The sequence below is a fragment of the Jaculus jaculus genome, chromosome 1 (genome assembly GCF_020740685.1).
Source record: "Jaculus jaculus isolate mJacJac1 chromosome 1, mJacJac1.mat.Y.cur, whole genome shotgun sequence".
NCBI lineage: Eukaryota > Metazoa > Chordata > Mammalia > Rodentia > Dipodidae > Jaculus > Jaculus jaculus.
In genome coordinates this window covers 149,986,969-150,014,367 of record NC_059102.1, presented here as the reverse complement: position 1 = coordinate 150,014,367, position 27,399 = coordinate 149,986,969, and the positions used below count along the sequence as shown (strand labels likewise).

Below are 27,399 nucleotides of genomic sequence, written 5' to 3'. Positions count from 1 at the left end.
TTATTTTAATGATCTTTGATGGCTTTACTTGTGATTCTAGAATAAGTGCTCCATAAACTGAGCAAGGGAAAGTCTTTTTGTTTTGTTTTGTTTTTTCAAGGTAGGGTTTCACTGTAGCCTGGGCTGACCTGGGATTCACCCTGTAGTCTCAGGGTGGCCTTGAATTCATGATGATCCTCCTACCTCTGCCTCCCCAGTGCGGGGGTTAAAGATGTGCACCACAACGGCTCCCCCTCTGTTTCCTTTTCTGGTTTTTTGAAGTAGGGTCTCACTCTAGTGACCTGGATGTCACTCTGCAGTCTCAGGCATGTGCCACCTCGGCTGCCTGGCAAGGCATGTCTTTTACCGACAGAGAAGGGCTGAAGGAAAGAGAAGGAAGATGAGCCATTTCTGGTGTGTGGTTGAAACTCTGGACCTAGTGCATGCTAGGCCATCATTCCATCACTGAGGTTTATGCCCACAACCTTTGGTGGGCTTTGGAAAACATGACTATCCTGTGATCTTGATTTTTAGGTCAGATAAACACCTTAGGAGACTCCCTTGTGACAGAAACGTTTGGGACAAATGACTCTGTTTTGGCTTTTCGCCTGATCTGCTGGGCACAGTGCAGGAGCCCAAACAATGACCTCCTTGTTTTTACTTTACAGCAACAATGACATCCAGCCAGGACTATGAGTAAGTCCAAGTGTGGTCACAACGAGAGGGACCCACCTCTCCATCACTGGCCCTGCTGCCCCTTTTAGTGAACTGAGAAGCTTGTCACCAATGAGGAAGCATGACTGCCTTGCCACCTGCTGTTGTCATGTCATCCTTGCATATTTTTCTAAGTCACTCCCCATTTGAAAAGCTGTGTCCATCCAGGCAGCAAACGTGTCTCAGGTTTTGTTGAAACTAACATGCTAGGTTTAGGGGTTTGCCATGGAGGACCAAGATGGACAGTTTCTTGGCTCTAAGACTTTATTGAAATGGGGAGAGAGAAGAGAAGGGAGAGAGAGAAAGAGGGCTGCATGCATCAGAAAGAGGAAGGAGAGAGGGATAGGGAGAAATGGGAGCTGTGCACTCCTGTAGCAGGAGAGCTGAAAAGAGAGTATGTGAGGACCAGGGAAGGGGTTTGATGGGGAGAGGAGAGAATGTTCTGTAGGGGAGGGGACTTGAGTGGTGTGCAGAGGTGTAGACTGGGGGACGGTGGCCCTTCCTCCTCTTAGTACAGAGGTATACTCATACCAGTAGGCAGTCCTTGAGTCCCAGAGTTAACGTGGCCAGGTGGTACAGGAGAAAGAGGGGATGGGAAGAGAGCTCTGAGATATTAACATTCCACCATCCTTGTTCACATTGTAAAAAAGCACTTCCGGTCAAGATGGCGTCCACCTAACCACACTGCACCTCCTGGGGAAGGAAAGATGGACACAGAACCTGAGTTGAGAATCAGCCCATTGCATCTCACCAGGGCCCTAGCTGAAACCATAGAGTAATTGGGGAAATGAGCAAGAGTGCTGCTTTCTTGGTGAACCTGGTACCAGCACAAGGGTGATGGAGACAGACACAGAGAACACTCAGCTCCTACCAAACCAGATATCCAGAGACACAGAGGCTCCCAAGACCTCATCACTGATGTAGACCTGAAACGAACCCAACATGGCTCAGGGAAATTTGCGGAAGAGAGGGCAGAAAGATTGTTAGAGGCACACGTTGGGTCATTGTGCACAGAGACATTGCCTCTTACCCATAGCTGATGGCTAACCCCAAAATGCACGACCCATATTCCCCAAAGAGGAGGGTCCCTGTGGAGGGGGGAGGGCAGGGAGGAGGTTAACAGTACCAACATGGCTGCATACACACTGTGTACATAACTAAAACATTAAAAATAAAAAAACAATAAAGGGGGAAGGGAGGGAATTACCATTAGATATTGTTTACAATTATGAAAGTTGTTAATAAAAAAATAATATATAAAAAATAAAAGCTGGGTGTGGTGGTGCATGCCTTTAATCTCAACACTCAGAAGGCAGAGGCAGGAGGATTGCTGTGAGTTCGAGGCCACCCTGAGACTACATAGTGAATTTCAGGTCAGCCTGGGCTAGAGCGAGACCCTACCTCGAAAAACTAGAAAAAAAAATACATATATATATATATAATAAAAAAATTTTTAAAACAGGCATGTGCCACCAAAAAAATAAAAAATCCCCAAAAAACAACAGAGAGGGGGCTAGAGAGATGGCTCAAAGTTTAAAGGCACTTGCTTGCAGTGCCTGATGGCCTGGGTTTGATTCCCCAGTGTCCATGTGGAGCCAGATGCACAAAGTAGCATGGATGGCATGATCATATCTCTAACTGCTTGGAGCTGAATTGGACATTGTGCTGAGGTGGAGGCTCCTCCCCTTCAGGGGGTCTGAGTCAGACATCCATATCTGTATTCTTGTTTCAGGAGCATAAGGAAGTCTGCTTGACATGCTCGGGGCGGGGGGGGTCAAGTTAGCAGAGAGTTAGAGAGGGGTCTATGAATGTAAGAATCAGAATGAGGGGCTGGAGAGGTGGCTTAGCAGTTAAGGCATTTGCCTACAAAGCCAAAGGACCCAGGTTCAATTCCCTAGGACCCATGAAAGCCAGATGCACAAGGGAGTGCAAACGTCTGGAGTTTGTTTGCAGTGGTTGGAGCCCTGGTGGGCCCATTCTCTCTCTCTCTCTTCCCCTCTGTTTCTCTCTGTCAAATTAATAAATAATCTTAAAAAATAATCAGAATGAGTTTTTAAATAAAATTTTAAAATTTATTTGAGAGAGAGACAGAGAGGCAGATAGAGAGATTGGGCACACCAGGGCTGCAGCTACTGCAAACGAACTTAAGACACATGTGGCACCTTGTGCATCTGGCTTTTGTGGGACCTGAAGACTTGAACATGAGTTCTTAGGCTTTGTAGGAAAGTGCCTTAACTGATAAGATTTACCAAAGCCATCTCTCCAGCTCTCTCAGCCCTTTTAAATTTATTTTTATTTATTTATTTTGGGGTTTTCAGGGTAGGGTCTCACTCTAGCCCAGGCTGACCTGGAATTCACTATGTAGTCTCAGGGTGGCCTCAAACTTGGCAATCCTCCTACCTCTGCCTCCCGAGTGCTGGGATGAAAGGCATGCACCACCACGCTTGGCTTAAATTTATTTTTATGCAGAGAGAGAGAGAGAGAGAGAGAGAGAGAGAGAGAGAGAGAGAGAGAGAGAGAGAAAGAAGTAATTGGTGTTCCAGGGCCTCTAGCCACTGAAAATGAACTCCAGATGATGCACCACTTTGTGCATCTGGCTTTATGTGAGTACTAGGGAATAGAAGCTGGGTATTTAGGCTTTGTAGGCAAGCACCTTAACTGCTAAGTGATGTATCTCCCCAGCCCGTTTTTTTTTTTTTTTTTTTTTTGAGGTCAGGTCTCGCTGTAGCCCAGGCTGACCTGGAATTCACTATGTAGTCTCAGGGTGGCCATGAACTCATGGCAATCCACCTACCTCTGCCTCCCGAGTACTGGGATTAAAGATGTGTGCCACCATGCCTGGCAAAGTGCTTCACACTTGGCCTTTGGAATGATTTTGAGGAAGTAACAGTGGGCATTCCTGAAGCCGTTTAGAATTAGATCTGTGTAAGTAGACAAATAGACTGAGCTGTCATCTTCAAAAGCTATTGTACTGAAGACACTGGAAAGCAGAAAGATGATAAATATGAGGGAACCCTGGAGTATAAGACAATGAGTTTACCTCAGCAGGGATAAGCAAGGGATCAGGTATAGGTTTAGCTTAATAGGAGTATGTCAATAAGAACTATAACTTAAGCCGGGCGTGGTGGCACATGCCTTTAATCCCAGCACTCGGGAGGCAGAGGTAGGAGGATCGCTGAGAGTTCAAAGCCACCCTGAGAATAAAGTGAATTCCAGGTCAGCCTGGGCTAGAGCGAGAACCTACCTCGAAAAACCAAAAAAAAAAAAAAAAAAAAAAAACAAAACTATAACTCAGAACTGTAGGTGTCTGAGCTGGTCACAGAGATGCCAAGTCATACATAAAAGATAATAAGCTGGGTATTTTTAATTATATTTATGGTGGGGGGATGGACACACCAGATCTTCTTGTCACTGCAAATGAATTCCAGATGCATGTGCATCTGGCTTTATGTGGGTACTAGGGAATCAAACCCAGGCCCGCAGGCTTTGAGAGCAAGTACCTTTAACTGTTGAGTTATCTCTCCAGCCCCCAAACAGCTATTTTATTTATAATTTCATTTTATTTGGTTTTTCAAGGTAGCTCTAGCCCAGGCTGACTTGGAGTTCATTATGTAGTCTCAGGGTGGCCTCCAACTCATGATAATTCTCCTACCTCTGCTTCCCAAATCCTGGGATTAAAGACGTGCACCGCCACACCCAGCCTTTTATTTTTTACAATATTTTTTTTGAAGGTTGGAATTCAGTTCTTTATATAAAGTCCCTTGTTAAAACAAAACAGAATAAGAACAAAATAAAAAGGAAAGGCAGAGCAAAATTTAAAAAAAGAAAGGAATAGGAGATTATTACTCATTGTTTCTCTTTGGAGTTCTCTTCAGCCTTGTCTCCAGCCTCCACAGAAAGAGCTTCCAGCTTTTCAGCCACATTTTCAGCATTGTTGTTTTTGCCAGGTTGTCCCTGCCCCTTCTACTTCTTTCCTGCATTTTTCAAACTTTGTTTTGAACTTTTGTGCGTCGGCCTTTAGGAAGCAGATGGCTGGGACTTAGGACACGCATCAATGAGGTCAGCATGGGCGTCCCAGACCCCGGCACAGTCACTCCCAGCACTTGGATTCAGCTCCATCATCGTGGGATAGAGTGGTTGGTTGGTACATTTCTTCAAGTTCTCGTCCCTCCTCATGAGAAGGCTTGCCATTCCTTTCTCCTTATGCCTCAGGAGCTTGACGTCACCAGTGCCTCCCTCCTTCCACTCTGGAAGGTCATTCTCTGAAGCAAATCTTGGTCTTGCCCACATTATTAAAAGTTCCTCGCCTACTGTGGTGACACACGCCTTAACTCCCAGCACTCAGGAGGCAGAGGTAGAGGGATCTCCATGAGTTCAAGGCCACCCTGAGACTACATAGTGAATTCCAGATTCCAGGTCAGCCAGGGCTAAACAGAGAGACCCTCCTCAAAAAAAAACAAACAAAACAAAACAAAACAAAAGTTCCTTTTCATCTTCCTCCAGTGTTTTAATTTCTTTTCTTATCCCCGCCCCCCCCACCCCCCCGTAGGGTGTCTAGCTCAGGCTGACCTGGAATTCACTATGTCATCTCAGGTTGGCCTTGAACTCTCAGCGATCCTCCTATCTCTGCCTCCTGAGTGCTGGGATTAAAGGCATGCGCCACCACTCCCAGCTAATTTCTTTTCTTTTCTTTAATATTTTTATTTTTATTTATTTATTTGAGAGTGACAGACAGAGAAAGAGGCAGAGAGAGAGAGAGAGAGAGAATGGGCGCGCCAGGGCCTCCAACCACTGCAAACGAACTCCAGATGCGTGCACCCCCTTGTGCATCTGGCTAAAGAGGTCCTAGGGAGCTGAGCCTCGAACCAGGGTCCTTAGGCTTCACAGGCAAGCACTTAACCGCTAAGCCATCTCTCCAGCCCACTGGCTAATTTCTTGAACAGGAAATGAAACTATTGGCTCAAACTGGGGGGTCATGGTTGGATTCATCTGGATTCTCTGTGGAAGTATCATGGTCCTCATGACTAGAGGCTCAGCAGACTCCTGTGTCAGTGGGTCCACAGCCTCTAAACGACTAATTGTAGCCATTTTCCTCTGCATCTGGCACCAGTACCTCCAGCCTGCTCGCTCTTCCCACTGCAAAATATTTTATTTTTATTTATGAGAGGTAGAGAGAATGGGCACTTCAGGGCTCCTAGTCACTGCAAACGAACTCCAGATGCATGTGCCACCATGTGCAGCTGGCTTACGTGGTGTGGTGGTTTGATTCAGGTGTCCCCCATAAACTTAGGTGTTCTGAATGCTAGGTTGTTCATAGCTGATGGAAATTTGGGAATTAACACCTCCCGGAGGCAGTGTATTGTTGGGGGCAGGCTTATGGGTGTTATAGCCAGTGTCCTCTTGACAGTGTTTGGCATAGTTTCCTATTGCTGCTGTCCACCTGATGTTGGCCAGGAGGCGATGTCCACCGTCTGCTCATGCTGCTGTTTTCCCCTGCCATCATGGAGCTTCCCCTTGAGTCTGTAAACCAAAATAAACCCTTTTTTCTCACAAGCAGTTTTTGGTAGGGTGTTTTCTGCCATCAATGGGAACCTGACTGCAACAGATGCAGAAAAGGCATTTGAGCTGGGCATGGTGGTGCACGCCTTTAATCCCAGCACGGGGAGGCGGAGGTAGGAGGATCACCATGAGTTCGAGGCCACCATGAGACTACATAGTAAATTCCAGGTCAGCCTGGGCTAAAATGAGACTCTACCTTGAAAAACAAAAACAAAAACAAAATCCAGCATCTCTTCATGATAAAAGTCCTACAGAAACTGGGAATAATAGGAACATATCTAAACATAATAAAGGCTATTTATGACAAACCTACAGCAAACATAATACTAAATGGAGAAAAACTTGAAACTTTTCCACTAAAATCGGGAACAAGGGCTGGAGGGATGGCTTTGCGGTTAAGGCCTTTGCCAGCAAAGCCAAAGGACCCAGGTTCAATTTCCCAAGACACATGTTAGCCAGATGCACAAGGGGGCGCACGTGTCTGGAGTTCGTTTGCAGTGGCTGGAGTCTATGTCATACCCATTCTCTCTCTCCCTCTTTATCTGTCATATAAATAAATAAAAGTAAAATTCTAAAATCAAGAATAAGACAAGGGTGTTCACTGTCCACACTTTTATATAAGATAGTACTGGAAGCCTTAGCCATAGCAATAAGGCAAGAGACACACATAAAAGGGATACAAATTGGAAAGGAAGAGATCAAATTATAATTATGTGCATATGATATGATTCTATACATAAAGGACCCTGAAGACTTTACTAGCAAACTGGTAGAGCTGATAAACACTTTTAGCAATGTAGCAGGATACAAAATAGACACAGTAGCCTTCATATATACTAACAACAAAGACGCTGAGGATGAAATCAGCCAATCACTCCCACTCAATATTGCCTCAAAAAAAAAAAAAAAAAAGAGTTGGAGAGATGGCTTAGCAGTTAAGCGCTTGCCTGTGAAGCCTAAGGACCCCGGTTTGAAGCTTGATTCCCCAGTACCCATGTAAGCCAGATGCACAAGGTGGCACATGCATCTGGAGTTCATTTGCAGTGGCTGGAGGCACTGGTGTGCCCATTGTCTCTCTCTCTCAAATAAATAAGAAAAATTAAAATAAATAAATAAAATAAAGTACCTTGGAATAAACATAACTAAGGAAGTAAAGGATCTCTACAAGGAAAACTTTAAAACACTTAAGAAGACACTAGGAAATGGAAAGACATCCCATGTTCTTGAGTCAATATTGTGAAACTGTCAATTTTACCAAAAGCAATCTACACGTTTAATGCAATCCCCATCAAAATTCCAATGGCATTCTTCACAGAAATAGAAAAAACAATCCTAAAATTCATTTGGAAGCACAAAGATCCTTGAATATCTAAAACAATTTTGAGTAACAAAAATAAGGTTGGTGATATCACCATACCTTATTTTAACCTATATTACAGAGCCATAGTAACAAAAAACAGCAAGGTACTGCCACAAAAACAAATGTATAGATCACCGTCACAGAATAGAGGACCCAGATGTAAGTCAGAGTAGCGATAGCTACCTGATCTTAGACAAAATGCCAAAAATGCTCTTTGGAGAAAAGATAATCTCTTTCAACAAATGGTGCTGGGGAAACTGGGTATCTATATGTAGAAGAATCAAAATAGATCCTTATTTCTCTGCATGCATAAGAATTAAGTCCAAATTGATCAAAGAACTTAACATCAGACCAGAAACTCTGAAACTGCTAGAGGAAATAGCTAGGAAACTCTTCAACATATTAGGATAGGCAGCAACTTTCTGAACATAAAAGTTGCTCATGAAACAAAATCACTGATCAATCACTGGGACATCATGAAATTGCATTTTGTACAGTAAATGGACATTGTGAATAGAGTAAAGAGACAACCTACAAAATGGAAGAAAAATCTTTGGTAGCTGTATATCTGACAGGATTATATCCAGGATATACAAAGAATTCAAAAAATGGAATAATAAGAAATCAAACAACTCAAATAAAAAATGGGCAATGGTAAGCCAGGCATGGTGGTGCACGTCTTTAATCCCAGCCCTTGGGAGGCAGAGGTAGGAGGATCACTGTGAGTTCGAGGCCACCCTGAGACTCCATAGTGAATTCCAGGTCAGCCTGGGCTAGAGTGAGACCTTACCTTGAAAAACAAGACAAAACAAAACAAACAACAAAAAAAAAGGGAAATGGAACTAAATAGAGAGTTCTCAAATGAAGAAATACAGATGACATATAGACATCTAAGAAAATGTTCTACATCCTTAGCTATCAGGGAAATGCAGATTAAAAGTACTTTGAGACTCTATTTTACCCTTGTCAGAATGGCTACCATCATGAAAACAAATGACAATAAATGCTGGCGAGGATGCAGAAAAAGAGGAATCCTTCTACACCGTTGGTGGAAATGCAATCTGATCCAGCTGTTGTGGAAATCAGTGTGGAGGATCCTGAGGCAGATGAAAATAGATTTACCATATGACCCAGCTATTCCACTCCTAAGTATATATTCCAAGGACTTGTTTCACTGCCTTAGAGATACTTGCTTAACCATGTTTACTGCCATTCTAGTCACAAATGTTAGGAAATGCAACCAGCCTAGATGTACCTCAACTAATGAATAGATAATGAAGATGTGACACATTTAAAAAATGGAGTTCTATTCAGTGGTAAAGAAAAATGAAATTATGATATTTGCAGGGAAATGAGTGGACCTGGAAATGATTATACTTAGTGAGGTGACCCAGGCCCAGAAATCCAGATGTTGCATGTTCTCTCTCATATGTAGATCCTAGCTACAAATATTTGGACTTGTGTGTGAGTTGGAATAAAACTAAGTAACAAAGGCCAGTAAGCTAGAAAGGGGCTATAAGGGAGGGAGAAGAGGGGAGGACTTAAGGGGATGGTTTTGTAGATAAGTAAGTAGAAGAACTGATTACTGGGGGTGGAAAGGCCTAAGTGAGGTCAGGGGAAGAGATTGAGTAAAGGAAGGGTGGAAGAGGGTTCATCAAAATCTAAGATGGTATGAATAAATCATATGGGAACCTACTTTTTTGGACAATGGTGCATCCAGAAGCCATAGATTTTACTAGAAAATTTCAGTATCAGTGATGGGATACCTTCCAGTGAGTTGTTGGCCAAAGAGGTCCCTGATGCTCCCAAAACATTATAGGCCATTGACAAGGCTCTTGGTTTCCCACCAGGAATAGATGGTAAGACCTTATTGCTGAAGACTCCACATGCTTGGACTACAAGGTCTCTGAACAAGGAAACTGGAACTGAGCTGAGGACTTCCTGTAGACCAACTGACAGAAAGCTGGAAAAAACTATGCTACATGCAGCTCCATGGGAGAGAGAGAAGTCGTCAATGGACATAAACAAGAGTGGACACTGCAAGCCTCAAGTTGGGCCAGCCAGGCCAAATAAGCCAACAGGTGCAATAGTGGCATGTCTGTTATGGGGGAATCCAACTGCTCTCTAATTGGACTGCTCCATGGGAGGTAATACATGCCTGATACTGAAAACCTATGATGGGGGAAGTCATGAGCACTAGGGGTGTAATACCTGGTGGTAAATACACACATTATGCTTGCCAAACTTCCTGGTGAGCACTTTTCTAAATGTTCATATTCTACTCTCATTTTTGGTTAGAGAAGCTTCTCTTTTCAGATGATGGTGACCTCTGGGATGACTCAGAAGTCACCATAGTGCTAAGAAGTGACAAAGTGCTCAGGACTGAAACATCTCTATCACACCTTCCAAGGCTCAGAGTCCATTGAGGAAGAGGCGGAAGAAAGAATGTAAGAGCCAAAGGAAGGGTAGGACTGCTTACAAAGCACTCTTCCAGACATAAAGTGGCCTGGATATCCATGATCTCCCAGTACCTGGCACAATATACACAAGACCATTGTAATAGGAGGAAAAGATGATGACATCAAAATAAAAGAGAGACTGATGGAGGGGACATGTTGGAGAGTGGAGCTGTGAAGGGCAAAGTGGTGGTTGGGGGGGAGGGAATTATCATGGTTTACTGTCTATAAGTATGGAAATTGTCCATAATAAAATATAAAAATTAAAAAAATAATAAAAACATAAAAGAATCAAGGAAGATAAATAATTACAGGAGGGCACTGTAGCATAGCAGCCCAGATTGAAAAATAAAAATTAAGTTGTCCACGCTATTTAGCTGACATAAGAAGTCCTCCTCCATTGCTCTTGCACCTTATTTTTCTTTTCTTTTATTTATTTATTTAAGAGCGACAGACAGAGCGAGAAAGAGGCGGGGGGGGGGGGGAGAGAGAGAGAGAGAGAGAGAGAGAGAGAGAGAGGGAGAGAGAATGGATGCGCCAGGGCCTCCAGCCACTGCAAACAAACTCCAGACACGTGCACCCCTTGTGCATCAGGCTAATGTGGGTCCCGGGGAATCGAGCCTTGAACCAGGGTCCTTAGGCTTCACAGGCAAGCGCTTAACCTTGTTTTCCTCCTCCCACTCCTGCTGACCCTCTTTTCCCCATTATTCCTCTTCCTTCTTTCATATCTCTTTTTGTGACTCAGCATTAAATTAGGGTTGCTTGCATGAGCGTGAGTGCAGAGTTGGTCAACTAACCAGTGATATGCCATTGAATAAAATGACTTCCCTTTCACTGGCAATCATTAACAGCCAATAGGTCCTCTAGGAGAGTCTGGTGTGGGAGAGGGGCACAAGGGATCATCTCTCTCTCTCTCTCTCTCTCTCTCTCTCTTTTTTTTTTTTTTTTTGGTTTTCCAAGGTAGGGTCTCGCTCTAGCCCAGGCTGACCTGGAATTCCCTATGTAGTCTCAGGTGGCCTCGAGCTCATGGTGATCCACCTACCTCTGCCTCCAGAGTGCTGGGGATTAAAGGCGTGCGCCACCACACGCCTGGCTTGACCCAGTCGTGTATAGGTAAATCCTAACTGTTGTGAGCTCGTGAGCGAAGTGGCAGGTGTCATTTGCAGAAAAGACAGAATTCCCCAGCACTCTTCCTCATCCTCCGGCTCTTATACTTACCACCGCCTCTTCTCCAGTATTCCCTCGGCCTTGGAGCAGGTTGCATAGACATCTTGGTTAAGGCTGAACACTTAAATTCTGGGCTGGGAAAGGGCCCTGGTGAGCTCATTCTCTCTTTCTCAGCTGGTCTACATGGAGGAGGTTATCAGCTCAGTTCCAGCAGGATTTCTTAATGGCCTTGCAGCCCAAGTATGTGGAGTCTCCAGCAATAGGGTCTTACCATCTATTCCTGGTGTGAAACCAAGGGCCTCGGCAATGGCCTATAATGTTTTGGGGGCATCAGGGACCTCCTTGGCCAACAACTCACTGGAAGGTATCCCATCCCTGGCACTGAAAATCTTCTAGCAACAATCTAGGCCATTCTCTCTTTCTCTTTGCCTCTTCCTCTGCCTGTCTCTCAAATAAATAAATAAAATATCTTAAAAATATCACTTATTCTTAGTACTTTGGCCAGTTGAGTCTGCAATAGCCTCTCTGCTCACTGTAAAAAGAAGCTTCTTAGCCCAGGCATGGTGGTACATGCCTTTAGTCCCAGCACTTGGGAGGCATAGGTAGGAGGATCGCTGAGAGTTTGAGGCCACCCTGAGACTACATAGTGAATTACAGGTCAGCCTGGGCTAGAGTGAGACCCAACCTTGAAAAACAAAAACAAAAACAAAAACAAAAATAAATAAATAAAAATAAATTAAAAAAAATAAAATTAATAACTTAATTAAATTTTAAAAAATAAACAAGCTTCTTAGCTGAGATGTGGTGCACATGCCTTTAATCCCAGCACTCAGGAGACAGAGGTAGAAGAAATTGAACAAAGAAACCAGGCCCAGGTAATACTCTAAAACAGATTTTAAGCTTTACCAGGGAGACAGCATGCCCTGAGCCTCCTCCCTATGTATGCAGCTAGACCATTTGCATGTTGTTACCTGGTTAGTGCAGCCATGGGCAGAAACACCCTGGAACAAACAGCTTTCTGTTCTATATTGGTACTTTCTCATCACTGACTTATTGCTAAGGAATTTTCTGCTTGTACTCCCAAATCGTGTAATCTTAGAAACTTGCAACCCACCAATAGTGTAAGGAATTCAAGATTATACCACACTGCCTGCCATACTGTCTATAAAACCCCTGAACTATCAGATCTCAGTACTCAGGCTTTGGAAGTTATTCCCCTGAGTCCATATTGGCATGAATAAATTTTCTATCTCTGGTGCTGACTCTATGTGCCTCAGTTTCCCTTATCAGGAGGATCACTGTGTGTTCGAGGCCAGCCTGAGACTACATCATGAATTCCAGGTCAGCCTGGGCTAGAGTGATACCCTACCTCAAAAGCAAAAACAAAATTTAAAAAAAAACAAAAAAAAACTTTTCTGGGGCTGGAGATGGCTCAGTGGTTAAAGGTGCTTGCAATGTCTGCCTGCTCCTGTCCCATTCCTCAGTACTCACATAAAGCCAGACATACAAAGTGGAGCTTGTGTCTAGAGTTTGCAGCATCAAGAAGCCCTAGTTTGGCCAAATACACTCTCTGTGCTTGCAAATAAACTAGTATTTGCAAGCTGGGCGTGGTGGCGTATGCCTTTAATCCCAGCACTCAGGAGGCACAGCTAGGAGGATCACCATGAGTTCGAGGCCACCCTCAGACTACATAATGAATTACAGGTCAGCCTGAGCTAGAGCGAGACCCTACCCCGAAAAAAAAAAAAAAAAATTAGTATTTGCATTTTTTTTTGTTTTGTTTTTCGAGGTAGGGTCTCGCTCTAGCCCAGGCTGACCTGGAATTCACTATGTAGTTTCAGGGTGGCCTTGAACTCACAGCGATCCTCTTACCTTGGCCTTCCAAGTGCTGGGATTAAAGGCGTGCGCCACCACGCCCCAGTATTTGTGGTTTGGACCTACTTTGCAAAGCGGGTATGTGGGTGGCATCTGAGCACAGGGGAAGGTGCTGAACATCGGTATTCATAGTGCAACTGACTCCCTGTGGACACCCTGTCCTCCCCTTGCTAAAATTTAACCCAACAGCACCACGTCAGGATAAGGATGTGTGGGTCGTCCTATGCCTATGTCGTGGCACAGCTGCCTGAGAGGGTACAAAAACCTTCGCCATGGGTCTGCAGAGCCCTTCAGGGCTTTGGCCAAGGGAAACGGAAAGTTGTTGGCTGCCTCATTCCTAATCACCTCAAATGGGTACTCAAACGTCCTGCGGAGGGAGAGAGGCGTGTCCACCCATGGGTCCCAAGGGACTGACAAGTGCAGTTGCTGAACCCCGAGGACCAGGCATCCTTCCACGAGGCCGCTGGGCTGCAACCCGCAGCGCTGCCAGGGAGATGCTCGGTGCTGTACACAATGCCACTTGAACCCGGCAGGGCTGCAGGGTAAAACTGGCGCCTTTTACCGAAAGGGGAAAAAAGGTGGAAGAAACAACGCAAGCGCGCTCTTGGCGCCGCGACAGGTCCTCAGCTTGGTACCTGCACGCCACGGTCCCAGCAGCCGAGACGATCGCGATCTTGGCTGAGCTGAGCTCTGCAAGGCCGAGGCGAGACCAGAGGCGGGACTGGGGGGCGCCCCTTCTTCCCCGCGCGCCCACTTTCCTCCCTCCCTCCCTCCTTCCCTCCCTCCCTCCCTCCCTCCCTCCCTCCCTCCCTCCCTCCCTCCCTCCCTCCGTCCCGCGCGCGCCGCGGTCGGCCGTCAGAAAGACGCGCGCCCTCGCCTTTAACGCGGGCCGGGGGCGCGCAGCCCGCATGGCGTGTCAGCAGAGGCTGATGCGGGCCAGGCCGGGCCGGGGCTGAGGCCGAGCCAGCCGCGGGGCCTCCCGCAGCCCCGGCCGGCGCCCATCATGCGGCGGCTGCGGCGCCTGGCGCACCTGGTGCTGCTCTGCCCGTTCTCCAAGGGCCTGCAGGTAAGCGGCGCGCGGACCCCGGCCCGCCCGGCGCGCGGAGGGCGGCGGCCAGCCCCGGCTGCGGAACGCGGGGAGGCTGGGGGGGGGTGGGTGGAGGGGAGCAGAGGCTGGGGTGCTGGGCCGTGGGAGCCGCCGATGGGGCGTGCAGCTTGTCCCCAAGACCCCCCCCCCCAGCCGTGCACAAGTCCCTCCCCCTGTTCACTATTTCAAAATAAGGCTTTTCTCCAGCCCCCCCCCCACCGCCCCCCCGAGAGCAAACTTGGGACATGTTGGAATGCCCCAGAAGAACGTATCCTCCCCGTGGTCATCCCATCAGCCAGTCAAGCCTGGGACCTTGTCCTGACCCCCGGTGACCTTGGATCGGACAGGAATTTCTCTTGTCTGCAGGAGAGGGCCCTCCCCTTCTGCTTTGGGGAGATTCAGGCCAGGCCTCTATCTTCAGGGCCCTAGCCTCTCTGGTGGCCCGAACCCCTCAGAGCCTGGCGGTAGGAGTCAGCCTTGCCCAGACCTCCCTGGCCCCCAAAGGGCCGGCCTGGGTCAGGGTTAGGGGATGGTGCCAGGGCTACATTCTTGGCCCAGTGCCTGGCCTGCCTTAGCCCTGTTCCAAGAAGAGAATAAGTACTGAAATCTATGTTGCAGGGACCCACTGTGTGCAGACACCCTTGCCTGTCCCCCCTTATCACCCCCAGGGGCCTCAGCCTATGCTGTGATCCCTGCCCAGCTCAGTGTCTGAAGACCCTACTTATGTTAGGAGATGGGGTGCGCTCTGACCCCTGGCTGTGAGGGATGGGCCTTGACACAAAACTGTGCCTGGGCTAGAAGTGCCAGTGAGGCTGGCTCAGGCTTACTGTGGCTTGCAATGCACCTCAACTTCCTTACCATGGAAATACCCTTCTGGGGTGGTGGTGAGGATCACTTGGCACATGGCCTGAGCTCCAAGTGACTCCCGAGGAATTGGACTCTGCAGCTCTATAAAGGGTGGGCCCAACACTTGCCAACCTGTCCCCCTTACTCCAGCCAGCTGTGGGATGCTGCTGTGGTGAGACCTGCCTTGTGCTGGGGACCTACAGGGATCCAAGGATGTCCCTGGGAAAACTTGTGCCAGACAGGCAGGGGCTATCAGAGATAAGCAGGTGGTGATGGCTGGGGAGGGCAGGGGGTCACCTGTGCAAAGGCCCAGCTCCTGGAGGGGACCTGACTGGAGTGGGCTGTGACAGGGTAGGCTCCTAATGTGTGTCCCGTGGTCCAGCCTGGGTCAGCCCCTGGCCCCAGCCCCAGTCCCTCCCCACTTGACATGGCTGGGAGTCCCCTGCAGTGTCTTGCAGCAGCCCTGTGCCTGACTGTGTCTTGGCTTCTGTTTTCATAATGGACAAATCTGACGGTAACTGCTGAGTGCCAGAGTCAAGTGGGGCCCAAGGACAAAAGTCCATAGAGCCACACCGCATCTCTCTGTTCAGATGTCCCAGGCCTCTGCTCCTTCAGGGAATCGGAAGGCTTTTCTCTCCTAGAACAACCTTAAGAAGGGTCGGGCCTTGTCCTGCCAAGGAGCCATGTCCTGGAGGAGACTTCTGTCTTAACCCTGAGCAAACCAGGGAAAATCATGGGCTTGAAGCCAACTGACTGCCAGGTCTTCAGAGGGGGATGCTGTCTGGTTCCAGTTGTCAGCGCACCTCCGGTGGCAGGTGGACAGGAGCCACCAGAGGCGCTTGGCATTGGCAATGGGCCTCCTCTAGTGGCTTCTGGCCCCCAAGCTAGACCCTCCCACATTCCCTGATGAGCCCATTCTGTGGCTGGTCCCTCTGCCCTCAGCTTTGTCTTGGGACATCCAGCCCCTGTATGGCACAGACTCCGTGGTAGCCCAGTCTCCTCCCTCAGGGGCTGCTGTTCGCCAGAGTAGATGGTGGGGAAGAGAGGTGGCATGCAGCTGTACCTGGTTGTCAACTTTGAAAACTGCTTGGAGTGTCCGGTGGGAGGTAGTATCCTTAACACTTAGACCGGCCCCCTCCCATGCCCTGTGCTAGGGCAACCAAAGCAGGGGGGTTGAGAATGACAAGGTGACCCGGAACCTCCATGGAAGCACACCTCCCACCCTCCCCCAGATACATGATCAGGGTTTTGGGCTGTGAGATTAGGTCTGCTTGCTCTACTCCCCCACCTAGTTTCTTGAGACAGGGTCTCACTCTGGAACCCAGGCTGGCTTTGAACTCAACATCCTCCTTCCTCATCTTCCTGAGTGCCAGGATTATAGGCATGTGCTTTAAAAAAAAATGTGGTAAAATACACATAGTAAGAGCTGGCTATGGTGGCACACACTGTGAATCCCAGCACTTGGGTGGCAGAGGTAGGAGGATTGCCATGAGTTCAAGGCCACCCTGAGACTACACCATGAATTCCATATCATCAGTCTGAGCTACAGTGAAACCCTACCTCAAAGAACCAGGTCATCCCATCATAATAGGAAGGAAAGATGATGACATCAAAATAAAAGAGAGACTGATTGAAAGGGGGAGGGGATATGATGGAGAGTGGAGTTTCAAAGGGGAAAGTGTGGGGGGGGAGGGAATTACCATGGGATGTTGTTTATAATTATAGAAGAAGTTGTCAAAAAAATATTTAAAAAAAACCCAGGTCATCCTGGGCTAGAGTGAGACCCTACCTCGGAAATACCAATGTGTGTGTATGTATGTGTTTGTGTGTGATAAAATATGCTATCTTACCCATTTCTAAGTATATACTTACTGCATAATCTGCTATTACACTGTGGTGCAGCCAGCTCTACATCCAGCCCCCAAACTCTTATCTTCCCAAACACCGGCTCCCCACTGAATCCCTGATCTGAGGAGGACTCTGGGGAACCACAATGGAGTGGATTCTTAAAGGGCATGTCCTGTAACTGGTTCATTTGTCAGCACTATGTCCTTCCCTGTGGTGGTCAGTGTCATACTTCCTCCCTGCACAAGCTGAGTGGTGTTCTGTGGTGCAGGCATCCATGGCTTACTGCCCTCTGCATGGATGCTGCTGTCCCACTCTTGTCCCCGCGGAAAGCTGCTGCTGGGAGCTCTGCTGCACAAGCCTACGTCCCTCACTGCCCCCCAGAGGGTGTGCTGGGGTCGGGGTGTTAGGGCCCTGCCCTGTACACATGCTTTTTCATAGTTGCTTCAGCTAGAGCCTTGTATATTATATAGTACAGTGAGAAAAATGAGGGTCACCTCCCTTGGGGGGGGGGGGCTGGAAAAAGTCCCTGCCCGGCAACTCAGCTGCTCGTGTGACTTTTTTTCAGAGTGGAAATATTATGAAATGAGGGCAGTTCAAGAGGCATGTGTAAAAAGTGTCTATTGATTGGGCGTGGTGGTGCATGCCGGAGGCAGAGGTAGGATTGCCATGAGTTCGAGGCGACCCTGAGACTCCATAGTGAATTCCAGGTCAGCCTGGGCTAGAGTGAGACTCTATCTCAACAAAAAACAAAAAGCAAAAAACAAGCTGGGCGTGGTGGCACACGCCTTTAATCCCAGCACTTGGGAGCCAGAGGTAGGTGGATCACTGTGAGTTCAAGGCCACCCTGAGACTATATAGTGAATTCCAGGTCAGCCTGGACTAGTGCGAAACCCTACCTCGAAAAACAAAACAAAGAAAACCAAACCCTGACCCCCAAAAGTGTTTATTCAGAAAAAAAAATGGTCTCTTCATTTTCTCCTCTTTTTGAAATGCCAATATGTGGTGTGGAGTCTTTGGTTGTAGGCCCCAGTGTGTCCTATGTGCCCTATAATAGTGGGGTACTGAGGGAGGTCATGCTTGATGTTGTGGGGGTCAGTCAGGCTATGAAAAGCCCAAAAGGGTGGAAGCTGCTCTTGGACATGGGGTGCAGGAGGGCCACAGTGGGGGTGTTTCTTTACCAGGTCTCTCCCCCAGCAGGGCCGGCTCCCTGGCCTCAGAGTCAAGTATGCCCTGCTGGTCTGGCTGGGCATCTTCGCGGGCAGCTGGATGGTGTACGTGCGCTACTCAACCTACTCGGAACTCTGTCGTGGTCACGTCTGCCAGATGGTGATCGTAAGTCCTCATGGGCCACCAGGGGACCTTGCTCTTGTCGGGCCCCTTGGCAGGGTGGGCCTGCAGGGGGCGGTAGAGGACTGGGGGCGGGGTCAAGGGAAGGAAGTGGAGTGACCATGGCAGTGCTGTTACAGTGAGCAGAGTTGTATGGGCCAAGGGGTAGACTTAGGTGTTGGGGAGCAAGGATGGTTCATCTATTGTCACTGCCCCACTCGGGAGAGGGCTTCTTCCTGGCCTATTCCCCAAAACAGGCCTTTGATGCCCTCTGAAGATGGCACGGCTATCTGGTGAGGGTGTACATGTGAGCACATATGTGTGGCAGTGCTTATGTGGACATGCACGTGAGCCACATGAAGTTGACACCCTGGTTTTTTGGTGCCCTGTAAATGGTGAGTGAGACATCCCGGAAGTTAATTCCAGCTGTCCTGCAACCTGTCCCCAGGGAGGGCACATCACCTCCTTTCCAAGGGTTCTTTCTTTCGTTTTGTTTTGTTTTTTCAAGGTAGGGTCTCACTCTAGCCCAGGCTGACCTGGAATTCACTCTGCAGTTCCAGGCTGGCCTCAAAGTCCTCCTACCTCTGCCTCCTGAGTGCTGGGATTAAAGGCGTGCGCCACCACGCCGGGCCCAGGGGTTTTTTCTACCACCTGCTGCCTCAGGCAGTGCCAGAGGTCATTCAGTCTTGGGTACTAGAGGGGCTCTCAGCATGCTGGGATCCTCAGTGTGGTCTGCAGATGGGGAAACTGAGGCTGGGAGATGAGAAGAGTTGCCCAGGGAACCTGAGGGGCAGCAGCAGGAGTCGTGAGGAAGCTGAACACAGAACTCCCCTCAGTCTCTGTGGAACCCCCACAAGTCTGCTGTTCCCTCTGCTGGCCTAAAGTCCTTGCCCCCAAGGCTCCTCGCCTGCTGTGTGTGATGAGCCAAGAACAAAACTTTGTATAATGTATTTAAAAATTTTTTTTTCTTCATTTTTATTTATTTGAGAGTGACAGAGACAGAAAGAAGGAGATAGAGAGAGAGAGAGGGAGAGAATGGGTGCGCCAGGGCTTCCAGCCACTGCAAACGAACTCCAGACGCGTGCGCCCCCTTGTGCATCTGGCTAACGTGGGTCCTGGAGAATTGAGCCTCGAACCGGGGTCCTTAGGCTTCACAGGCAAGCGCTTAACCGCTAAGCCATCTCTCCAGCCCACAAAACCCTTCCCCCATTCCTTCCACCTCTCTGCTAAGGCCCTGCATGTCACAATTCTGTGACTGGTGGTGTTGGTCGGGTCAGAGCCCTGTGGAGAAAGGCCTGTCCACAAGGTGGTGCAGCGGCATGTGTGTCTTTTCCATTTTCTATCTGATGAAGAGCCTGTTTCATGTGGCCACAGGACAGACCCTGCCTCTGTGGCGCACGTGGCCGAATCAGTGATTTGGGTTGGCTCAGCTTCTTGCGTGGTGGGGTGTTGAACACCTCCCTTCCCCCTTTCCTCTGGGTCTGGCTCTGGCCGGCACCAGGCTCCATGGCAACTGATGATGTACATCCAGGAATCCACCCAAGTCAGAGCCAGCAGGCCCCTTACTCTTGGGGGCCTGCCAGGCCCCATTCAGGAATGGGTTGTGCATGTTGATTCAGGTACTGCTGAGAGGATCTCCCTGGGCCGCTGCCTAATGAGGGCAGGCCTGGCAGGAAGGGCAGGCCAGAGACATGGTGGGGTGCTCTTTTTCTTAGGGCTGGTGCACACAGGTCCTAACGTTGGCCAGCAACTGGTGCACCAAGAGGCTGAGCAACCTTGCTGTGCCCTGGGGTGGACAGCAAGGCCAGGCCCTCACTATGGGACTGGTCTCTTGTGTCAGCCCCCAGAACCGGCTGGACCAGGAGAGAGGTTCCTGTGGATGGAAAGGGGTGGTTGGTTGAGAGCTCCCAGCCATGCTAGGCTACAGAGCCTCGAGCTGTTGGCAGCCTTGTCCTATGGGAGAGGTGGCCTGGGCACCCAGAGGGTATTACTTGACAACATATCTCTTTTTTCTCTCACTCTTTTTCTTTCTCACCCCCCCTTTTTTTTTAAAGAGAGAGGCAAATAGAGAGAGAGAGAGAGAGAGAGAATGGGCATGCCAGGGCCTCCAGCCACTGCAAATGAACTCTAGACGCATGCGCCCCCTTGTGCATCTGGTTTACATGGGTCCTGGGGAATTGAGCCTGGGTCCTTAGGCTTCACAGGCAAGTGCCTTAACTGCTAAGCCATCTCTCCAGATTTTTTTTTTCCTTTGTTCTTTCTTTTTTTGGGGGGTGGCGTGGGGGCAAGAAGATAGATAGAGAATAGGTGATACCAGGTCTTGATGCCTAGTTGTCCAACCATGATTAAGGCTTCTTCTCACAAGAACTTGTATTGGCAGGGATGCCATTGTGGCTCTTGTCCGACCTGGATCTAGGACTGTCTGCCTGACCACAGCTCTGCTGCTGGGGGCTCAGCTGGGGCAGCTGTGAGAGGGCCTTGCCAGGAGGGATATGCCTCTGGCTCTCTGTGCTGTCTGGCTGTGGAGTTCTGGTTCCAGTGCCCAGCAGCTGCCTGGAGGTGTCTATCCCTTAGGAGCCAAGACAGTGGGATGGGTGGGGTGGGGAGGGGAGTTGGGAACAGAGGGGTTGCTGCTAGAGATAGGCCCATCGGTAGCAGCCTCTGTGTGGGCCAAGGCTTGGGTGCTGCTTCTGGGAGGGGCTGGTGGACAGCCAGAGTGCTTGGTTACTGGCTCCAGCAGCTTGGGTGTCTGACAGCAATGCTAAGGCACAGCAGGTCCTGGAGCACAAGGGCAGATGTGGCTTTGGGCCTCAGCACCCATGCTCACACCTATTTTGGCGACCACCTCGCTTTTCCTTTCTCCTTGGTGGAGTGGGTGCGGCTGGGCCGTGGTTCCGTGGGAGCAAGCAGGGGTTGTAGCCACCTAGCCCCGCAGCCCAGGCCACACCCTAGCACTTTTCTCCTCAGTGTGACCAGTATCGCAAGGGCATCATCTCAGGCTCCGTGTGCCAGGACCTGTGTGAACTGCACAAGGTGGAGTGGAGGACCTGCCTGTCTTCAGCCCCAGGCCAGCAGGTGCGCTGCTAGGCAGGCTGGGTGGGCCTGGGCTGCTGCTGGCGGGAGGCCATGGCATCCACATGTAGGATCCCTGTGGCCTTGTCCAGGTGTACAGTGGACTCTGGCAGGACAAAGAGGTGACCATCAAATGTGGCATTCAGGAGGCCCTGAGCTCCAAGGCCCGACCGGATGTAGCCCCTCGGCGGGAGCTGGTATTATTCGACAAGCCCACCCGAGGCACCTCCATCAAGGAGTTCCGCGAAATGACCCTCAGTTTCCTCAAGGTCAGTGGCTCTCCTGGGGGGTGCTCAGACTGCCTGCTGTTGTCCACAGCTGGATATGCTTGCAAAGGCCTGGGAAGGAGGCTGGCAGGAAAAGGGGGGGGGATAAGGTGGGATCTCTCCATGGTTGGTAGGACCAGACTGGCAGAGCCTGAAGTAGGGTGAGGGGGGTGGAGGACCCTGTGTGTCCAGAGTGGCAGAAGTAGGCACAGAGGCTGTGACTCACTCTTAAGGACTCCAGCCTCTACTCCAGACCCCTAGCAGCTGCTCTGCTAGCCTCAGGCCTGTGTGTCCCATGCAGGGACGTGGCATGAGCTGACAGTAGGGACATTGGTGGCAGTGAAGACTAGGGAACACCCACGGCTCGCCTGCCAGGCACCACAGGCATTCTGAAAGACCAAGACCAAGACCAGGGCGGGGCCCACATTCTACCAGCTAGAGGTACACACAAGGACATACTCCCTTGGCTCCAACTGACTCCATTTGCCTTCCTTTTGGTCCCAAATGCCAGACAAACTTGGGCGACCTGCCCTCCCTGCCAGCGCTGGTTGACCAGATCCTGCTCATGGCTGACTTCAACAAGGACAGCAGGGTGTCCCTGGCCGAGGCCAAGACCGTGTGGGCCTTGCTGCAGCGTAACGAGTTTCTGCTGCTGCTGTCCCTGCAGGAGAAGGAGCACGCCTCCCGCCTGCTGGGCTTCTGCGGGGACCTCTACCTCACTGAGGTTGTTCCCCGTGGCCGTGGAGCCGCGCTGCCATCCATCCTGCGCCCGCTGCTGCCCCCTGCACTGCACAGGGCCCTCCAGCAGTGGTTCGGGCCTGCATGGCCCTGGCGCGCCAAGATCGCCATCGGCCTGCTGGAGTTCGTGGAGGACCTCTTCCATGGATCCTACGGGACCTTCTACATGTGTGAAACCACGTTGGCCAATGTGGGCTACACGGCCACCTACGACTTCAAGATGGCCGACCTGCAGCAGGTGGCACCCGAGGCCACTGTGCGCCGCTTCCTGCAGGGCCGCCACTGTGAGCAGAGCTCTGACTGCACCTTTGGGCGTGACTGCAGGGCTCCCTGCGACCGACTCATGCGGCAGTGCAAGGGTGATCTCATCCAGCCCAACCTGGCCAAGGTGTGTGAGCTGCTGCGGGACTATCTGCTGCCTGGCGCCCCCGCCGACCTCCGTGAGGAGCTGGGCAGGCAGCTGCGCACCTGCACCACGCTGAGTGGACTGGCCAGCCAGGTGGAGGCCCACCACTCGCTGGTGCTCAGCCACCTCAAGACCTTGCTTTGGAGGGAGATCTCCAACACCAAGTACTCCTAATGCCACAGGCCCATGCCACTGCAGCCTGTGCCCTTCTTCCTCAGCATCTGCCTGGAGCTGGCAGCGCAGCAGGTTCCAGCCAGCAGCCATGGGTGGGGCAGTGTTACCGGTTATCCCGCTGCAAACACCCTCCCCTGAGAGTCCGAGAGTCCAGGTTTCTGGATCCCAGCAAACCAGCAGGAAGAGAGGGGCCTGGAGTCCCCATTAGGGGCTGGCCCACTATGGTTACTCTAACAGGTTGTAAATAAATGGCTTTTATGTGACATCTAGGCATGCAGAGTAGTTAAGCTGCCAGTGCAGCTCAGCTGGGCTGACTTCCCTGCTGTCTAAGCACTTGAGTCCAGGAGCAGCGGGTCCTTCTTCCTAGGGCTGATGCCCCCTCATACACCTGCCCTCCCAGGTCTAAGGAGGCCCTCCAGCAGGGCCTGTTCTAGAGCACCTATCCATGAAACACTTGGACACCAGGCAAATTGAAGACATGGGTCATGCACCTAGACACTTTTTACCTTTGGCTTTTAGTGATTGCACTGGTTAAGATCCAACTCAGGATTTTGCATGCTGTCACTGAGCCTCCTTTCATCTGGCTCTAGAGCAGCCAGTGACAAGCTGACCAAAAGGTAGGACGATCACTCTGAACCCAAGGCCTATATGCTAAGAAAATACTTTTATTACTGAGCTACAGTCTAAGGCGCCATCTTCCCCTAGAATTATAGGTGTCCTAAACAGACTTTGATCAAATTTCAGTTAAGAGGGAATAAGTTTCCAATAACGCTCCAAACTTCAAGACCCAATATTCTTTGCATTTTTTAAACATTTTGAGACAGAGGGAGAGAATGTGCGCCCCAGGGCCTCCAGCCACTGCAAATGAACTCTAGATGCATGCATCACCATGGCTTATGTGATACCTGGAGAATCTGGGTCCCTAGGCTTCACCATCTTTCCAATCCTCTTTTTAAATTTTAAGTATTTATATATTTGAGAAAGACACACAGAATGAATCTGGGCACACTAGGGCCTCCAGCTACATGTGCCACTTTGTGTATCTGGCTTTTCATGAATACCAGGGTATTGAACCCAGATCATTAGGCTTTGCAAGCAAGTACCTTAACCATTGAGCAACTTCTCCAATCCACATTTCTGGGGAAACAAACAAAATCAAAGATGGGCTTTTCATCCTAAACAGGAAGGGAACAGACACCCAAGAAAGATTCCATTAAGTCCAGCTTGGAGAATAAGCAAGTTTATTTGTGCTCCTTCTGCAGCACCTGGAATTCCCCTACCTAATTATCACTTCTAAGGCCACGAACGCTGGGGCAGGAGGGAATGTTGGCAGCAATCTCAAGAAGTGGCTGCACTGCCCCAGAACTGCTATGTTGTTCTGTTAGTCATCACAAGACTGGAGGAAGTGGCCTTATTCCATCCCTCTTGGGCAAAGTAGTTTAATCTTAACCAATGCAAGTATGGTTCGAAGCATGATTGCTGGCTGCTCGGATGAGAGGCGTGCATTTGGCAGAGCCCAGCCTTCTAGCAGAGGAAGGCTGTGTGGGTGGCTCAGCAGGTCCCTGGCAGCAGTTAACTCAGGCCCTCCCTGACCAGGTGATGGTGGTTGCACCTGTGGGCTTCATTCTTCCTGGCTTTTGAATCTGTAAGATAAAAGCAGATAGTGGGCCACACCAGGCTTCTTGCTTTTCCTGGATTCTCCAAAGGACCTTCAGGGAGTCCAGTGTGTGAACCCCTTCCCAGACAGCTGCTATAGCAACAAGCAAGCCTGAGGGGCCCTGCCACTGGTCTGGCCAAGAGCACAAAGACCAGAGTTATCGGACAGTCCGTCTCTGCAGCTTCTACTCAAGGGTCCTCACAGCAAGTACTCAATCCCAGACAAGCTCTCCTCAACCCCAACGGTGCCAGGCAGTACACATGTAGTGCTCACTGGCTTGGTGGTGCTGGGTCCTCTTCAAACAAGCCCTGCCCCACTTCACCCCACAGCACTAAAGAGGCCTCCCATGCCCCACACCACTTTGGCAGCCTCCAGGGCACATGTCTCCACCCCTATAGAACAAAGACTCAGTGGCCCCTCGTGGCCCTGCAGAATGTCAGGCTATACACCATTCTTAGTGCTCACTGGCTTCTGAACACTGAGCGTAGAAATAGCCGCTTGCTCTTTGCCCTGATGTCACCAGCACAGCAGAAAGGCTGTGCCTGTGGTGCTGGCAGGTCCAGGACAGCATCGACAGGGCAGCTGCTTACACCGTGCTGCAGGCAGGGCTTGGGGAGACCAGTGCTTTTGAGGGCCCAGTATGTCTCTTCTTACCTCAACTGGGCTGTACCCAGTCAGTCATCTTGGCCAATGACTGGACTGAGTTGCTTCTGTCACCTTCCTTCCTGTATTGGAGAACAATGAGTAAGCCCTCTTATCCAAGAGGATGCAATTCAAGACCCCCCCTCCACCGAGATATGAAGCCACAGGCAGTACTAATTCCTGCACACACTGATAGTTTCACCCAGTGTACATCAAGGAAGCACTTTAGAGCTCCCTGGCATCTCTGCTTCCAGCATCTAACTACTTCCCTTACACAAGAGCTAAACATGGCACTGTGGCACCACGACAGTTATCTGCCAGCTGTGACAGTGAGAGAAAAAAACACGGGCACACCAGGTCCTCCTGCCACTGCAAACAAATTCCAGAGATTTCACTTTGTGAGTCTGGCTTTATGTGACTACTAGGGAATCAAACCTGGATAATCGGGCTTTGCAAGTACGTGCCTTTTACCACGAAGCCATCTCCCTAGCCTGCCAACTATATTTTGTGGGGCTGGGGTTAGAGCTCAAGGCTTTGTGCACGCTCAGCAAACACTCTACCACCGAGTCACTCCTGTGCTCCATTAGTGTTTAAATGCCCAAGCCAGGCGTGGTGGTGCACGCCTTTAATCTCAGCACTTGGGATGCAGAGGTAGAGGATCGCTGTGAGCCCCAGCAGGTGAGGGTTACAGAGCATATAGCTTGCCTTACTGACCAGAGCTGCTGAAATCAGGACCACTGCCATGCCATCTGAGGACCCCAAGACACTCCTGTATCCATATTCTCTCCTAGAGCTACTAATGAGGAACTGAGTAGGAGCTGAAAAGAGAACACACAGGAAGCCAGATGCTCTGAAGAGTTTAAAAGCCATACCCCTTTCTTTCTGGACCTAGAAGAACTTTGGTGCTTATTCACTTCCTAGGACCCCCTCCCCTTTTTGAGGGACGCTCTCACTCTGGCCCAGGCTGACCTGGCACTCTGTAGTCTCACGCTGGCCTTGAACTCACAGCGACCCTCCTACCTCTGGACTGCAGGGATTAAAGGCATGAACTGCCACACCCAGCACCTTTTGGGTTTTTTGGGCCACTCACTGTCTCACCCTAGAGTCCAGATCGCCCTCAAGTTTCCAATCCTGCCTCAGCCTCTGGAATAGCCACGGTCCTTCTCCACACAATGGCTTCTCTCCTATCTCCTACCTCATGTTGGATGTGTGGTCCCAGAGCTAGGCTTCAGGGGGCTGGCAAGACCCACCGCCAGAGGAACATGGGGTGTCAGGCTACTAATCATTCAGATGTTCACAGGTCAGAACACTGAGCGTAGACATAGCCTCTTCCTCTCTGCCACCTACTGACGCAGGTGTGACACAGCAGCCACACTTGCAACGCCTCTAGGGGCAGTGGGGATGAGATAAATGCCCTGCCCCCACTCCTGGCAGGATGGATGGGTCTACCTACCCACGAGACGCCAGCATCTCTTCACAGAGGCTTCATTTCCAGCAGGAATACTCCCTAAAGCAAACAACAACAATAAAAAACCCAACATTCTTTACACGCCATTCCAGTGGAGCACTGCACAAGGACTGTGTCTAGTTTCATCTGGTTTCCTGGCTACAGGAGATTTTCTAGAAAGACCCAACGCATGTTACTCCCTCCACTTTCTCCCTACTTATTAATTCAGGTCGCAGTATGTTGACCCTACGATACCGGGTGCGGTACCCCACCATGACCACCCAAGAGCACGAGGGTAAGTGAGACACCCCACCCCGTGTCAGGTCTGGCTCATTTTGGCTTAGCTATTAGGGACTGGCTCACTAAATAGTCAAAAACTGACCCTTTCGAAAAGACACTCTATCTCCTTCATGGACAGACAGCAAAACGTTTCTCCTGGCTCCGCTTTCTGTCTCAGGGACCCCAGGGAGACGCTAGCTGCATCAAAGCCTACCCAAATGCCCAACACATCCCCTAAAGACCCCTCGGGCTCAGCCGCCCGTCCCTAGAGGAGGCCGGAATGGACTGTGTGGTCCTTCTTACCACCATCGGTTTGCTGCACAGACGAAGGTGACCGAGCCTCTGGAGGGAAAAGGCAGACCTACAGATTTCTCACAAATGGCAGGCACAAAGCCGAGGACACGAAGCCTCTCATCCCGGCTGGCCGAGGCCTCTGCGAGGCCCAAGGCGGTCGGCCCATGAAGACAAACCAGCAGGACATACGAAGCGCTGTATCGCCAT

At 50.0% G+C, this 27,399-nt stretch overlaps 1 protein-coding gene, 1 long non-coding RNA gene, 2 other non-coding genes and 1 pseudogene across 7 annotated transcripts; 1 reads left to right on the top strand and 4 right to left on the bottom strand.

Moving 5' to 3' along the window:
- Window positions 1–4,539: 4,539 nt before the first annotated feature.
- Window positions 4,540–14,115, bottom strand: LOC101604918 (annotated as a pseudogene).
- On the top strand, window positions 14,089–23,136 carry Dipk1b (divergent protein kinase domain 1B). 4 transcript variants are annotated; one of them, XM_045161097.1, is made up of 5 exons: window positions 14,089–14,176; window positions 18,086–18,223; window positions 21,185–21,292; window positions 21,382–21,558; window positions 22,223–23,136. In XM_045161097.1, the coding sequence occupies exons 1-5, from the start codon at window positions 14,114–14,116 to the stop codon at window positions 22,871–22,873; spliced, it is 1,137 nt and encodes a 378-aa protein (XP_045017032.1). In that variant the 5' UTR covers window positions 14,089–14,113; the 3' UTR covers window positions 22,874–23,136. The 4 variants fall into 4 exon arrangements, with proteins under 4 accessions (XP_045017032.1, XP_045017019.1, XP_045017030.1 ...); XM_045161084.1 differs by having other exon boundaries at window positions 22,067–23,136; XM_045161095.1 differs by having other exon boundaries at window positions 14,090–14,176; window positions 18,073–18,223; window positions 22,067–23,136.
- A 961-nt stretch (window positions 23,137–24,097) lies between these two features.
- Window positions 24,098–27,399, bottom strand: LOC123463461. Its single transcript, XR_006638954.1, has 4 exons — window positions 27,202–27,399; window positions 26,626–26,679; window positions 25,185–25,255; window positions 24,098–24,516 (listed from the first exon to the last, which is right to left on the bottom strand). It is a non-coding gene; the product is annotated as an uncharacterized LOC123463461 (long non-coding RNA).
- Window positions 24,962–25,099, bottom strand: LOC123457857. Its single transcript, XR_006635217.1, has one exon. It is a non-coding gene; the product is annotated as a small nucleolar RNA SNORA43 (small nucleolar RNA).
- LOC123457907 lies at window positions 26,439–26,569 on the bottom strand. The gene has a single exon (XR_006635260.1). It is a non-coding gene; the product is annotated as a small nucleolar RNA SNORA17 (small nucleolar RNA).

Coding starts and splice junctions, on each gene's coding strand:
- Dipk1b (XM_045161084.1), top strand. CDS start 14,114: ATGCGGCGGCTGCGGCGCCTGGCGCACCTGGTGCTGCTCTGCCCGTTC. Junction 18,224..21,184: donor ACGTCTGCCAGATGGTGATC/GTAAGTCCTCAT, acceptor TTTTCTCCTCAG/TGTGACCAGTATCGCAAGGG. Junction 21,559..22,066: donor TGACCCTCAGTTTCCTCAAG/GTCAGTGGCTCT, acceptor CCCAAATGCCAG/ACAAACTTGGGCGACCTGCC.